The 16,089-nt window shown below is 41.5% G+C and overlaps 1 protein-coding gene across 2 annotated transcripts in view; it reads right to left on the reverse strand.

Annotated features, from left to right (window-relative positions):
* Positions 1–16,089, reverse strand: part of SLC22A23 (solute carrier family 22 member 23) — a 140,223-nt gene that overhangs the window by 93,085 nt on the left and 31,049 nt on the right. For both annotated transcript variants that reach the window (XM_075585763.1, XM_075585762.1), the window contains exon 2: positions 1,103–1,206. In XM_075585763.1, coding sequence (XP_075441878.1) covers positions 1,103–1,206 — 104 coding nt within the window. The remainder of the gene's footprint in view (positions 1–1,102; positions 1,207–16,089) is intronic.

Consider the following 16,089-nt stretch of genomic DNA (forward strand, 5'->3'; position numbering starts at 1 on the left):
GGCCAGCAACATACAGAGAAACTACTTGACCCAACGATGAAGGGCAACCTCAAGGTTATGACCTTGCGGAGGACACAGGGTGCTCCCGCCAAGGAAGAATGCACAATTTGGCCCTCTGGCAGCGCACAGGGAACTCAACAAAAATGTTGACTCTGAAGCATTAAGGGATTTTATGCGGCTATTACAAAAGTCTTGCTTTGCAGCAGACAATACTGCTGCCACAGCAGAAAGCATACAAGTTAAAGAGTTCCGTTTATAGCACGATAGACACTCTGCAGCTCACTTCGGCAATAAAATAAAAAATAAAGTGTGAGAAATGTTTTTTTTTTTAGCATTGCATCATTTTATGAACATGGATGGTTGTATTAAATTAAAAAAGGTAGTAATGCAAACGGACATAAGAAATGTTGTTACAACCACCCTTCAATAACCATGTGAACTGTGTTTAAAGAGGCAATCCAATTGTTTCTCATTTTTTAATAGTTTTGAAGCAGGGGGTCTCCAGAGCTTAATTCCAGATCCAGGGATCCCCTGCTTCCACAGGTACTTGCCTCCGTAGTGGGTGCTATAGCAACTCCAGGGTTCACTATATGGCTGCTTTGCAAAGGTTGTGGGCCCTGCAGGCTGACAGGAAGCCGTGAAGTCTTCCGGTGTGGCTTCCTATTAGCCCATGTGACAGGGGCTTTAAACTGCAGGCGATACTGGCACCCCCTTTGGAGGGAAGTTTCTCCAGAATCAAGGGGGCCCCCAGTAGTATCAAAAAGCAACCTTCATGAAAAGTTAATGAGACCTACAAACCTATGGAAAATGGTTTTGGAAAAGGATTATTCTTTAAGCACAATTGCTGCTTTCTTATCCAAACGCATATGCACCATCTGCTTGTATTTATGCTGGAATTCACCTCATTTAACTTCTCTTCAATGTTGTCTAATATTTCTGTTAGGAAGTGTTGTGCACACAGATAGAATAAAATGACAAAAAGTCATGTGCATTCGTATGCCTCATCACAAACCAAAATAAATGGATATACTGTACGGACCACGAAGCTTAGAACAGTTGGTACATAAAAAAAGTTAGCAACCTCACAATGATTTAATCTTACCAGTCAGCAATGCATCCTGTTATCAGGTATCCAAATATCAAGCCAACAACCAAAGAAAACTTGGCAATATGGACTTTCCAGGCAGAGTCGCAAACCAAATCCCACTGCAAGAAAAAAATGAGAAACACATTGTGAAATAAACAGTTCCAGACCCAAGCACATCCTAAAGCAATACTTGAAAGTACAATGCAATCTTCCCCTCTGATCAGCGTGCAAACTAAAAAGGTCAACTTTTCTATATATATTATGTATACCCTGCATTTTTTCTTTACATGAATACATTTTCAAACATGCTCCCCATATGCAACAAGTGTGGGTGTTGTCACAATGATAATGATAAGCTGTACCCATGCAGTACAAGTGAATACTTCCCTTAATTAAAAGGGCAAGTGGAACACACTGAGAAGAGATAATCTCTGTATCCTGGTCCCGGCCACACAACACAATTTAGATAAGATAAGTGCACTGTTGCACATGATCGTTCAGATAGCTGGTCACGAGATCCCAGGCTGGGCTGATCTGCATTAGTCACTGCTGAACGTCCAAAATTCCCCAAAACGCTTCAGTGATTATTCGACAATATGAACATCTGAGGTCAATCTTAAATAGGCAATCAAGCATTTTATTTTTTTCTCCATTTTTTTTCTTCCATACAGGATTGGAGCAGGAAGGTTTCCGGAACTGAATCCCATTCATTTCAGCTTCGGGGGACCCCCTGCCTCTGGAGATCCTTACTCCGTAGTGGGTGCTGGTAGCCATTTCAGGGTTCAGATTATGGCCCCTTTTCAAAGCTCCCGGGCCCTGCAGGCCAATAGGAAGTCGTGATATCATCCGGTGCAGCTAATTTCCAGGGGATACCGGTACCCCCTTCAGAGGCATGTATCTCTGGAAACAGAGGCATTTACCTCTGAAGATCCCCTGCTTCAAACCTCTATTTGAAAAAAAAATGGGGGGAGGGAAAGGGGGGGGTAGAGAACCCCCCCGGCTTGGATTGCTTCAGGCACTCACTAGGGTTGCCAGACATCCCGGATTGCCCCTTATTTTATTGACTTGTCCGGGAAAAGGTCTGTCAGGATGCATAATTGTCCTTGGACGTGAAATGCCTGAACTTAAAATGACTGATTTCATTAGCCATAAAAATGTAATATACATTTCTACTTGAGTGTAACAGTTCCCTTTTCCGATGGATGTCGCCTTACTAAATTATTAAAAGAATAAAGTTAGGACACTGTCTGGTCATCTCATAATGCCAGAGCACCCACCCCTATAGGCGTTACGGTTTCCCACACCAATACTTGTTAGTTAATTGCGCATCTTTTCCCGTCTGGACAAGAACGGAGAGGATAAAAAAAACAAATATAGCAGTCAAGGGGGAGATGCCATCCAGCACGAAGCATTTGCAAATTTATCACTCATTGTGTAATCACACTTTCATACTTGATTTCGGGTACTAGAACTCAATACTGCTAATAAAGCACATAGCTTATCAATACTAAAAAGGTAGTAAACCAAAGATAACATGATATAACTATATAAAGCTGGGTAAACAATAAGTCCCGTGTATCAGGCTAGTGAAACTGGCTATCTAGAAAGATTGAACTTGCTGAATTTAGGCAAATAAAAGTTTAGCAGTTTGACCAATAATAGCAGCATAAGTATTTTACAAAGAATAAAAAAAAAAAAAAAAAGGAAAGATGTCCCTTTAGATTTGGACTGAATCTAATTACCAAAAGACATTACCTAGAGATTGTAAAGCAATTCCAGATTTCTTTACCATTAAAATGCACGGGGAAATAAATAGATACTTATTCTAGTCTGTTTTAATGGTGGCAATCGGCTACCTTTGACATTCTAAACATTCCACTGTTCTTATTTCAACTTCATCCTAGAAGAGACCGCTGTTACAACGCAGAGTGGACCACTCTAGAAAGCAGACCTCATGCACAAAGCTATTTAAAAAGGAGGAGCAATCACATAGGGGCAGCTGAATTTATTTGGGCCTGTGAATGGGGGAAGGGTTTATCAAATCAAGGATTTTCTTTCCCCTTATTCCACCCTGTCCTCCAGGAGAGCCAATAAAAATAAGGGGGGGGGGGGCGGGAAAGAGGGGACTGTGTGCAACATGAGCTTGTACTGCCAGTGACATCACAATAGGGAGCAGCTAGAGGAAATCAACCCCATCCCAAATCTGACTTCAATTTATTTTTAAAGATACGTCAGATTTGTGGGGGGAAGCCATTACCCAGATGAGACCCCATACATCATGTCACTTGAATTAGTTCCCTTTGGTAATAGAACCCATGGATGGGATCGCGCCTCCGAGTGGTCATGTGATCGCTCAGTCACTGATGACTGAACGGGAGGATTCATCATCCCACCGGGAACTTTGTGATCTCCTATAGACACTTTTACTGGATTGAAAAAATAAACCTTGCGGTTGTTATATGCACTATTAATATTGGCGTTGCACGCTGCATGCAATATGCTGCAACATAAAGCTCTTCCTGGGTCTGACTGCAAACTTCCCCCATGTTAAGTTTGCTTCAAATTCAGCATGGACTGTTTCATTGGTAGCCATTACTGGGAGGCCTGTGACCTCTCCGCCTTGGTTTTAAGCCCACTTGTAATAGCAGCTCCGGGTACAAACTTGTGCATAACCAGTCTATGGAGACAGGTCTTCCTCCATTACAGGAGGTGAAGAGAATGCTTACAGGTAGTGTAGGACCTGCAGGAAAGGGGTTACCTTCATATGATTGCAGCCTTAATATTGCTTTGGCCAAATAATTTAACTAAATGACCTTTACTTCTAAGAAAAATAAAATGGTTAACTAAGTCCGTTCAATTGAATGTAGCATTGAGGCTTTAGTCTTTTTTTTTTTTGCCTCAAATCCAGTTTTACCCAAGGTACATTAATTAATTCGGATGGAGCGCCAACAGCTAGTCTATTCACGGCCCTTCTTTTTTTCATTTAGATGATTGAAACCCCTTGTACTTGTCTATTGTTATAATGATGTAGCCATGCCACCTATGGCAACTAACCTGCCTTACTCCTGGCAGTAAGTCCTGGTAAAATCAGGTTGCCAGTAGTCGATATGGGTTTTCCCAACTTACTCGTGCAGTACTTGAGTGACCGTGGGGGGGGTGGGGGGGGGGGGGAGGGGAGGCGGTGACATCAGGCCTGGGCATGTCCAATCATAGGACAGGTCTGATGCCCTCTTCCTGGCTGTACTTAAGGGCAGTGCTGCCCCAAGTTTAGTAATGCCTCTACCCACGAGAGGCAGGTCACACAGCCAAGAGCCTGACTATTGGGCCTTCTCTGGTGCTCTTCCCTCCGGGGGAGAGTGAGTGTGGCCAATACCTCTGACCCTGATAGAGGGGCAGGGAGGAGCTGGGACTGCTGCGGGTGCCCTTGGCCTGTAGTGAAGATCCATGGACCATCCTTCAGTGAGTAACTGACAGTTGCTGCTTTGGGCAGAACCCTGCCTTGTTACTGTGCTGCACAGAGAGAGACAATAAACCGTTCCTGTTATACCTTCGGCCTGGTGCGTGATCTTACTGGGGGGAGAGGTAATCTTTCTACCGTGGGAGATCCTCTTCAGTTCCCTGGAGCCTACGGCAGGTGGAGGCGCTGCACTGCTAAATATATGTAGGGTATGAACCCCAGAAGCCTAGTCCTACCATCGGCGGACAACTCAGCCCTCCTGTTACCAGCAGGTATCATGCACCACACGACCAGTAATGGCAGAATCTCCCAGAGTGTGGGGGAAACACTGTTACAATGATCACCTAACTTGGCTATGAAATCTTCCAGTTTAATTCTGAAGTTTTTGAAAAATAAAATAAAAAGTGCATTGCCCATCTTAGAATAGCTTTGTAGCAGTACTGACCAATACAGATTTGAGGACATGCAGACAACTGTAAACCCCACCCCCAAGAAAATATCAGTATGTACTGTTCTGTGTATAGATTTCAGACTGTGCTTTCCAATTTCAATAGCTTCTTGAATTATATATATATAAAAAAATCCTCAAATTCTCCGTCATACATTCCAATAGCTTTAATTTCATGTAAACCGTTTACTACTTACGTTGCTGGAACTTCAGCAATTATAATTAGTTTGCGAGATACACACACACACACCACACACACCACACACACCACACACACCACACACACCACACACACCACACACACACACTAATTGCTGAAGTTCCAGCAATGCAAGTAGTAAATGGTTTAAAATAAATTAGAGCGAAATGAAAAGTATGACAAAGAATGATGGATTATTTTATTTACAACCCTCATTAGGTACAAAACTAATCCTGTCTCTATTCCTCCGAGAGAATAATATACCATGCACCTCTAGCTGAAAAGATCCATTATCCTCCCTGGTAGTGGCAACACACTTTTTGCCATTTAGCCCATTTCCAGACTGAAGGACAGTTGGAAGAAATCATTCCAAAATGCATTTAAATTGATTCTCTCTCTCTCTCTCTGCAGTGCTGCCGACCTCTTCAGAGTTAGAGAAGACTGCGCTCTGTCTACTTGTAATAGACTGTATGGGACGGGAAAGGACTTCCTAATAGAAGGTGCAGGTGTAATGGAATGAAACACTCAAGTGCACTTATTTATCCACCGTCAGAAAGCTTCTGTGCACCTGGGGTTCAGATTCCCAGCCATGAATAAGATCATCTTATTTGTTTGGCACAAGCAGATTGCGCAGCGCAGAACCATGTGGGAGGGAGGACAACAACAACATTGTGTAACAAAAGCGTACGTTGAGACAGCAGGAACGAGCGCTCTGCCCTAAACAAGCTAACAATCTCAAAAGGTCGAGAGACAGACTAGCGTGCGCGAGTTTCTAAGCAAGGGTTTGGCTATGATTAACTCCCTGAATTATTCTTATATACCATATGCAAACATATACACATGCATGTACTCATGATATATAGAGCTCATTTTGGAAATTTGGAAATTCCTGATTAGCCTATGATGGGGATATTCTAAATGAGCATAAAGTTTCCACTATCCAACATCAATTGCATCAGAAAAAACAAACAATAGGGGTTCATTTGTACTACTCGCCTGCAACAGGAAACGCCAACATGCCCCTACAGACGACAAGACTCTTGAAACTCAAACGTTTGAGAGATTCACATATATAATATACATTCTAATGCCTATAGGTGGCACAGAGTAACACACAAAAATCAAATGATATGATCTTTCGACTAACGGAGGATTTTCTGGAACTTCATTAAATCAGTGTTGAGAAACACAGGTAACATCCATCTAAAAAAAAAAGTTCTCAGAGCTCAGCTTGGATAAAGAAGTATATTTTGCTTGGTCATCATGTATACAGGCTTCAAGCAAAATAAAGGTTGCCCATGTACACAAATTCATTTCTAAAAAAGTCACAATTCACTTTAATCTAAATCAAAACAGGAGCGTTCTCAATTTGTGGCCCCTGGATCGTTTCAATAGTGATCCATGAAATTAACTATAGGCAGCGCTCTTCAACAGTCAGTGGCTGTTCCGTCTGCATATACTATAGTCAACGGCTGATCTTCACAGTCAGGTTTAGTATAAATATACACAAACAAAGCTAAACATTGTGGTCTTCCTCTCAATTATTAAATCTGAAACATTTAGATAGGTCCTAACCATAAACCATTTCAAGCACAGAACTGCATCTCATTAAGGGGCCTATGCAGACAGCAGCGCTAGAATAAATTGGAGAGTTTAAGAAAAAGTAGCTTTAATGGAGAGTTTTATTCTCCATATGCAGAAATGGGCGAAATCCGCTATTTTTAGCATTACTGCATGTGGAGAATTGTAAATGAGGAGATGCGCGCAGCTGAAAGGGAGAAAAAAAAATTCGCGCATTTTTTTCCCCCCTATAGCTGGCGAGCTCCTGATTCTTGCCAACTTTAGTTGGCGGAGAAAATTGACGAAAATCGCGCCAAAAACAGCCACTAGATGGCGAGCGCGCCTTTCTGAATTTGGATATTTTTTAGACTGGCGAGATGTAGTTTCTCGCCAGCCGCGCGGCGAGATTTTCAAATAGAAAAAAAAAAATGGCGCTTTTTTCCTACCTTGCCATTTTCGGCTGTTTTTAGCACGATTTTCGCCGGAAAATGGCGATCTTGTTAATAGCGCTGCTCTCTGCATGAGGCCCTAAGTCTTACTTCTGGATCCCTATGTTACATAACTCTAGTACAACTACTTTCTTATTGAATACGCACGAACGAACACACACACACACACACACACACACACACACACACACACACACACACGGAGAGCGCTACATTTAACCCCCTGGTCCCTTAATGTAGAAATAAGTATAGAGTTTGCTCCTAAAATGTATTGAAATTAGGCACGAGGTGACTTAAAGGCCCTTCAATTAATAAACCGTGCAATGATTTTGTACTTGCAATGGCTTTGGAACTCCTTGCATCCAGGACTTTACTAAACATGGATATCAACAAAGTCCAAGTTGGATAATACAAACTATGCCTAACCACAAGTGATCTATTGGTAAACATCAAGCCCCTCCACCTCTATTTACATATGGGATCTTTGGATTTCTGTCTAGGTTCAGGGGGGAAAAAATATATATCCTTAATCAGAGTCTATGAATCATCCCATCTGGACTATTTCCACATAGTAAGACTTTTTTGTGAAGCAAATATTAACTACTACATAATACCGGGTATGCTTCAATAAAAAAAGTAAACAGTGGTGTTAGAGAAAATGACCTATAATCTTGCTGATTGTGTTTGATGCCCACGGTCACAGCAACAGCCATGAGTAAACTCAGAGGTTTTTCTATTGGAGTGGGTTAAAAGGAGCCAATTGTGCTTTGGCGCTTAAGCCAAGTGCAGCTTTAAATTCTTGGAAGACGAAATCACACTGCAGAATGCTCACTTATGGAGATCCCAGCTCTATCTAGGAGTAATAATGCTACATTTAAAGAAAGGAATGGATTGCAAACTAAATGTTGCCTTCTGCAGGCAACAATTGCCTGACAATGGCCATGACTTTGTAAGCAAAAGCATTTGTTGCCAACCCAGGAGCTGAAGGACACAGACTGATCCTATTAGTCACCTTGGCTTTGAGTATGGTTTTCCAAATCATAGTAAGTGAGGCTATTTAATCAACCCGTCATCCATCATATGTAATGAGTATCACCTGGGTCACTATGTAAAAGGGCCAGAGAATGTAGCTCTGTACTTAGAAGTTAACATTTGATGCACTTATCCCCTCTGCTGCAAGGCAGGCCTGCTACACATTGCACAGCAAAGAGGTTAAAGCAAAAAGAACAAACGTTAACCCTGCAATAGGTTGTAAGACAGCCAGTGCTTAAGGAGTTAAGCCTTGTGTAAAAGGCAAATCATTTGCAGGCAGAGTGAGGGGGAGTGTTCAAGATGTGGGATTTCACTTCAGCTCCGGAGCCTTGCGGGGGAATACTGCAGCTACCTTGGGGAGCTGAAATAAGTGGAATAGAAGGTTTTATTACACTTTCCCTTTTTGTTCAGGGTTTTCTGTTCAAAGCCATTCATTCGAACGACGGATGTTAAAAAATGCCTTTCAAAAACAGCAGCAATTTGGCCTTCCTTGCTTTTTGGCTCATCTCATGTCTGAGCGAGTCCTAAGTGACAAAAGCACAGAAATGGAACACATCCATAATGCAACACTTTGTGCCAACAGGAGTCTTCGGGGTTTCTTTTTAGTTATACCATCTAGAAGATTCTGTTCCTCACCTTTTTCTAATGTGGGTAATTACGCAAACCACAAGATAATGCAGTATGTCCTTTTGATCTTAAAGCAACAGTTCAAGCTGCCGTTTGTTTTTTTTATTTTTTATTTTTCCCTTTAATATATGCATCACCACAATCCACACAATAAGCAATTAGCTAAATTGTCAATCGATCCATTCTCGTGTGATCGACCGGCGAAGATTCGGCTCAGGGGTTCACTAAATGGCTGTCCGTGCAGCAGAAGAGAACCAAAGGCTGCGTTTATAGTGCTGTCGCTGGCGACGTCTAGGTATGGTTGCTGAAAAAAATCAAATTTATTTCCAGCGATCGCGACCAAGTGCACGCGGCGGCGGCGGCGGCGGCAATACATTTGTTTTGCTGTGATGTTGCGTTACCAGCACTGTAAGCACCGCCAAAGATGCAAAGTTCTGTGGGGAAGATCATGTGACCAGGCAGTCACTAGATACAATTTGTGCACTGCTAGAGAGAGGGCAGGGCTTAAACAGTGTGTGCCAGAGCCTGTGTCAGAAGAAGCTTTGACTTTGTAAATGGTTGCTATAGAAACAAAAAATGCTTGTTACATTATACAGTGTCATTCAGAGCTAATTTTTTAAATGCTAAAAGTATTCTCATAGTACAAAACGGATTAAAAAAAAAAACACATGTAGGATATTACTTCGTCTGCAGCTTTAACATCACACACTTCTATATTTTTATCAGCTAATTTGTCAAAACTTTGCTGCAGCACTGCTTTAAAAAAAGAAGGCATTTCAAAGTTCTAACAGTGAGCTATATCATTTTTGCAGATACATCGCCTATTTCATATTGGTGAAAGACCCATTTGTCATTACATACCTGAATGTATTCAAACATAATAAAGGCTTCCGTAAACACGGTTCCTTATACACAGTTATGAGAGGTTTTCACAAAGTAACCATTCCAGATACCGGTAATATTAACAATGACATTTTATAGCTCTACAAAAGCAGAGATCAGAATTAGCTACAGAAACAAGCCTATACCAAATATAAAAACGGAGTGATCATTAATGTCTAAATATACACTCATTTTACTAGGCAACGGTGGGGATAATCAGCCTTTAAAAGAAAGCAGTGGACATGTCTGCTCCCTGCTTATAGATCTGTTAGTTTATATTTACCAACCAATTATATATGAGGGAAGCGAAAGCTCTGGAGAAAGAACACCGTTTATGCTCAAGGACAGAAGCCTCCTGACGTCACACAGCATGACATGCATATTAATTGCTCCCAAGGCTGTACGTGAGAAAAGTGGCGGAGGACCCCATGCAATACACAGCAGGCCTGTGGGTCATATGATTCTGGAGACACCCATGGAGAGGGCTGATGCAAGTACAATGCAGGAGAGAGCAATGGGTGTGTGTGTGGTGTGTGGTGTGTGTGGTGTGTGTGGTGTGTGTGGTGTGTGTGCGCGCGCGCGCGCGCGCATCTGGACACGTCCTGTGTAGCAGTCATTAAAGGAAATATGCTCATTGCATGCATTCACCATGTATTATATTCACAGCACTGCATAAAAAGAAATCGTTAAGCAGTATTTTAACCCCTTCACTTTCAGAGGAACTGGAAGTACGTTTCAGATGACTGACTTCTACCATTTACAAATTAAAAGGATGAGGTGGCGATTAGGAAAATAGCTATCCCATGTAAAAGGTAGTATGCGATTATTAAAACTACAGTACAGTATTCGGTATTACTGGGGTTCTGTTCAGACCACAGATTTCTATACCCACCTTTCCCTGACTACATCAATATTATCGCCTACCAATGCAATGCTGTTGCGAATGCGCTTTACATATCACCAGGCTCAATGGGAAACTGTACGGGGAGTCTTATTCTGTATCAATGGTCTGCTACATTACTGAGTTATATTATGCAAACTGCAATTTTCACTGTTAGCAAGGCAAACAAGAATTTGTATGCCATTTTTTTAACTAAAAAGATTAGGAAAGACGTAACAAAATATATGCGTTTTAGAGGGGAAAGACTTGGATGCGGGACGTGAAGGAGCTGTACTGTACACACAGACCATGTTATTGCACAGGCCTGTTAATGCGGGGTGGGGGATTTACTAAAAAGTCTCCCTGCTGCACAGCTGCATCACCCCATTTAGCACAGAAAAAGGAATCCCATAGGACACACTAGGATATTTTTTTAATGATATCTTTGCAAATGTAGTTACAAGTCAGGGGGTCTCAAACCCCAGTCAGGTAAACATTATTTAGTAAAAGAAAAACTAACCCAAAAAAATAAATAAATATGGACTGGCTTAACCCTGGTGTGCCTTTTGCCATTTTGTCTTCAGGGGGAGCAGCATATGCACAATCAATCCTAAAGTACAATATAGATCAATATTCACAATATTCACAAACTATACAAACACACAGTTTTAGTGGAAGACTAGCACTGCATATGACGGGTAAAAATGATGGGGTGCTCTATAATCCAGTATGCAAAACCAAGATACTGTGCAATACAAGTGTGCCCAAAAGACATGCACTCACCAATTCTCGGAAGATTAATGGTATTCCAATCGCTAAGTAGTTACGTGACCCCCAGCGATCAGAACACAAATCTTTTGAGCATTGGCGAGTGCCTGTCTTTTGAACACTTCTGTACAGTATGTGTATGTATATATATATTCATGGATGGGAAAAATCCCAGGCACCTGCTCTTACGGGGCGCCTACAATTTCAGTCCTGGCGAATTTTGCAGCGCAGTGCTGCCTGATCTCTCACAGATACACACTGACAGAGCCACTGGGAGAGGGGGGAATTCAGTGTCTATCAAACACACCAAATTGACTATTAAAGATTATACCATTAGTCCATTCTATACAGCACTCGAGACCACGTGATCGCTAATGATGGCACCTTGTAAAAAAGCATCTTGCAGTCCATAGACGCGCAGGACTTGAGGGTGGGTGATTTTTCTTCCAGGGATTTGAATGCACCACCAAGTTGCAAGTTCCTTTCAGCTTCAGATGTGTCAAAAAAGAGGCACACAAATGTACAGGCAGTCCTCGGTTATCCAACAGAATCCGTTCTGGAAGTAGCGTTGGATAGTGAAACCGTTGTAAAGTGAGTCCCGTGTTAATCAGTGGCGGTGAGCGTCGGATAACGCATTCAGGCGTCGAAAAACAGCCCATAGGGTTGCATTGTGAAACGTTGGATATGCCATTCGTTGTAAAGTGAAACGTTGGATAGCAAGGACTACCTGTTATATGAATTCCTCCCCAATGGTCCCTACCTGCCTATAAAGTGAGAGGAGCTCAGCGCATGAACTCAAAGTTTGTAAAATCTTTCAATGGGATTTAATACAACATCCCCAAAAAATCCCAAAATCGTGGATTTTACCAAATCTACATGGAAGGAAACAGATGGCAGATTCAGGAGCATCCACCTTCGGATATGCGCTAGTGGATCGGATTTCAACTCATTCTCTCCTCTCCAATTATGACGCAGCTACTACATCATGGGGCCCAGGAAGTGCCAGACCCCAGGATGTAGCTACACCAAATGACACCCAAAGGGTTAACAGATCTGTTATGTTACAGATTGTCTCTCGCTTCGCTAGATTTAAAAATAAAAAAGGAACTTGGGAGTAGGGTTATCATATAGCATCAGAACTTTGGCATGCATGATCTTGTGATCAAGAGAGCAAGCGTTTCCATCCTCGATTTAAGAGGAAACACACATTTTTCCATATTCATCTGGTTTTCCCAATACCAAAATACATTTTGTGATTTCCCACCATGAAAATCAGGAACCAACCAGTGTGAAATCATTCGTTCCATTCCTCTGTGAAGAGGAGATTCTTCCTCTAAATTTCTGCTCAGAATGGATTGGTGGGGTCACAAGCTCACGATGTATGATCATGTATGTACAAAGTGCCCTAAAGCGCTCAGCCTGCGTATATTAACATACTTGGCTGCTGTGCTCATTGTATCATCTAGATCAGTTTCCCAACTCCAGTCCCCAGAGAACCCCAACAGGTCAGGTCTTAAGAATATCCCTGCTCCGACACAGGTGGGTCAATCAGCGGCTCAGTCATTTTGACTGAGCCACCTGTGCTGGAGCAGGGATATCCTTAAGACCTGACGGTGTTCCCGGAGGACTGGAGTTGGGAAACACTGATCTAGATTTAACTTCTCATGTTAAACTACTTGTGGGGTTTGCAGACAAATTGCTAAAGAAAATAATCCTCCCCTTCAGGATAAACTACAATGTTAGAATTTACGAGCTTAAATTGAAAAAGGACATTGCTTCCCAGTTAACAGAGGCACCATAACTGTGCAATAATTCACATGAAAAGGTGAAGTATTACACTTCCAAATATCATGTACTTTTATTTATTTTGTTTACTAGAAAGTTGTATTCCCACTTGGCTTGGTCTAAATAATATTTTCCAGGTTGGTATTACCCGACTGACACATCCAAGTATGGACATCACTGAATAGTAGCAGTGATGTATAAAAAAAGACAAACATTCTAATGATAACCAATAAAAATGTAGTTTTGATGAAGGTAACAAGAACCCTCACGTCATATTTTCTGTGCAGCAATATTGCGGACTCCGTAATGCGAACACCTGCACTTCTATCCATGTGAAACCACACTGGTATAAGCAGCACTGTGGTCTGCCGCAGAAATGTCTCTATTCTTAACCACAGGAGCGCTTTCGGTATTACAAAAGCAAAACAGCTCTCGGATGTGACCTTCAATAAAAATCACTTAATTGAAGGCCTGATGTGTGCTGCGTTATTTTAGACATCACAGCACCCAAAACCACTATTTACTTTAAAATACTATTTTAGTTTAGTTGATGAATATAACCATGGTAGATTTATTTTAGCATACAGCTCATGAAAAAGGCTAGTGTTAGAATTTCTGGTTTGTACTTTCAACTTTGACTTTGTGGTTACCAGGGACCTGCAACACATTTGTATTACAGATTGTGCCAACAATATACACAGCACTGCACATAACATTTTAGTTTGCAATATACTTTTGGTGCCTGAGACACAGGGCGATAGACAAGACCTGCCCAAGGTCACAAGACAAACTGATGTTGGCAGGGGTTTCCTCGCTTACAAACCTATGGAACTTGCCACCAAGCTTACACCGGCTAAAAAAAACCCAGAGTGAGAAAGATGGTAAAAGAATAAGAGCACTCAAAGATATTTCAAAATTATATGTATTAAGGAACAGCAGAAAACTATTTTTTGGCACAGGGAAAAAAAAAAAAGAAAGTCAATCAATAGGACCAGCATCTATCAGAGTTGAATCGCTGCAATGCTAATCAGCCTTTTTATATACCCTTAAGTGGTAAAATTAAAAGAAATTCAAGGGGAAAATACCTAAACAAAAAGGCATCGCTGGTGTTCTAGCAACCCTGCCATTTCTCTGAACCAATATTAGCCGTGTGCAAGGTGCCTCAGGCTGCTCGAGTAGCAGGCTGATGTGATGTCTGGGAGCAGACAGCAACTCATTCATTCAAGTGTTAAATCAAAAAGGAAAAAAAAAAAAGGTTTATATTTTCAAACAAGATTCCAAAATCAAAGTTACATTAACATTACAGAAGGTACAATAACCTAGTTATGATATGGCTTGTGGTTAGGATTGCGAGAACCAAGTTACATCAATGTTCCTGTAGCTTTATATTCAATTAAAAGGTAAATGCAGACAACACACTTATTTCCAAGTTTCTATTAATTTCTTCCATTGTGGTTTCAATTCATTCCAAGGCTAATGAGGCATAGAATAAAATTGAATAAATGAAAATTTCTGAATGAAATAAAAAATCGGCATATGAATAAATCACCCAACTGCGTTAAATATTTAAAATCTTAAAAAAAATAAAAAAAGGGAGTAGCTCTGCCTCCTGTGGTTTGTTTTATGCAGTTACAAAGCAGGGGGTCACTAGAGCTGAACCGTGTTCATTTCAGCTGCAGGAACTCACTGGTTCCCGAGATACTTACAGAGGAAGGAGCTACCAGTAGCTTCCTCGCAGGGGCAACAAGCATAGTGTGGCGTGGGCCAACAGGAAGATAACTTCCAGGAAAGGGGCCCAGGTGGGACTGCGGCTTTAATACATTTGCCCAAATTAAGTGCTGGATGAAATCTGTGCATGTCTCCTACAGCCAATTATGCTTAAAAGGTTTTTAATCATGATGTATTGTGTTTTTACATCATTTATATTATGGTCAAGGAATTGTTTTATTATTTTTTTTAGCGTGCTAATTAATGACTTTTCAGCCCTTCATTACCATCTCACATATTATACCAATTCTGTATTATTTGGCATTAGGGGGACGACATTCAAACCCCACAGAATGATTTGCATGAGGTTAATGAAGACCTCTTTGATTAGAGTGCGTTTTGTTGCATGCACGTCACAATATCCCGGAGCCCTCATCTTCCTAGCTAGGAGAATCTTATGTTTCTTCAGGTCTCAAAACAAACACACACAAGCGCACCACAGACATGTAAAAAGTGTATCACAAAATTTAATAAAAAGGTCACTGTGACCAAAAGACAATAATCAATAAATGAAATGTACAAAAACACAAACACATAAAAATACACATATGAAGCAAATACTATGTATGGTAAATATATTGCTAAACCAAAACATAACTTCAGTGAAGTAAACAACTAGATGAGTTAAAAATACATCCACTGAGGATGTCTAATAACTCCTAGAAAGAACAAACCCAATTGAGAGGAACAAAACTAACCGCAAGAAGTGGCAGCAGGGGCTCAGTGTGGACGCAATACTGTACGGACACACGGCAGGATAACCCCTCTGCAACCACTTCCTGGGATCCCGTTCCAGCCAAAGGGACACTGCGCACAGCTGCCTCTCGTGACCTAGGGATGTTGCTGGTTGCTAGATATTGTGGCCGTATTAAATCACCTGCGAATAGGCTGCTCCGCCTTTATTTTATTTGGAGTATGCTGGTACAGACGGAGCCTTTGGTTCGGGCCCTCTTTCTTTGCGGGTCCCATATGGCATCCACCCCTGCACAACGTAGTCTCAGTCACCAGACTTAATGGCCCATTGGATTAACACAGCAGAGGTCCCTGAATTTGAATGGGATTCGCGCTGTGCAAATCCTACCGGGCTCCACCTCTCTGTAAGAGACACAGAGTAAGAATGAGACTGAATCAGTCACTTTCAATGCTTG

The sequence above is a fragment of the Ascaphus truei genome, chromosome 2 (genome assembly GCF_040206685.1).
Source record: "Ascaphus truei isolate aAscTru1 chromosome 2, aAscTru1.hap1, whole genome shotgun sequence".
Taxonomy (NCBI): domain Eukaryota; kingdom Metazoa; phylum Chordata; class Amphibia; order Anura; family Ascaphidae; genus Ascaphus; species Ascaphus truei.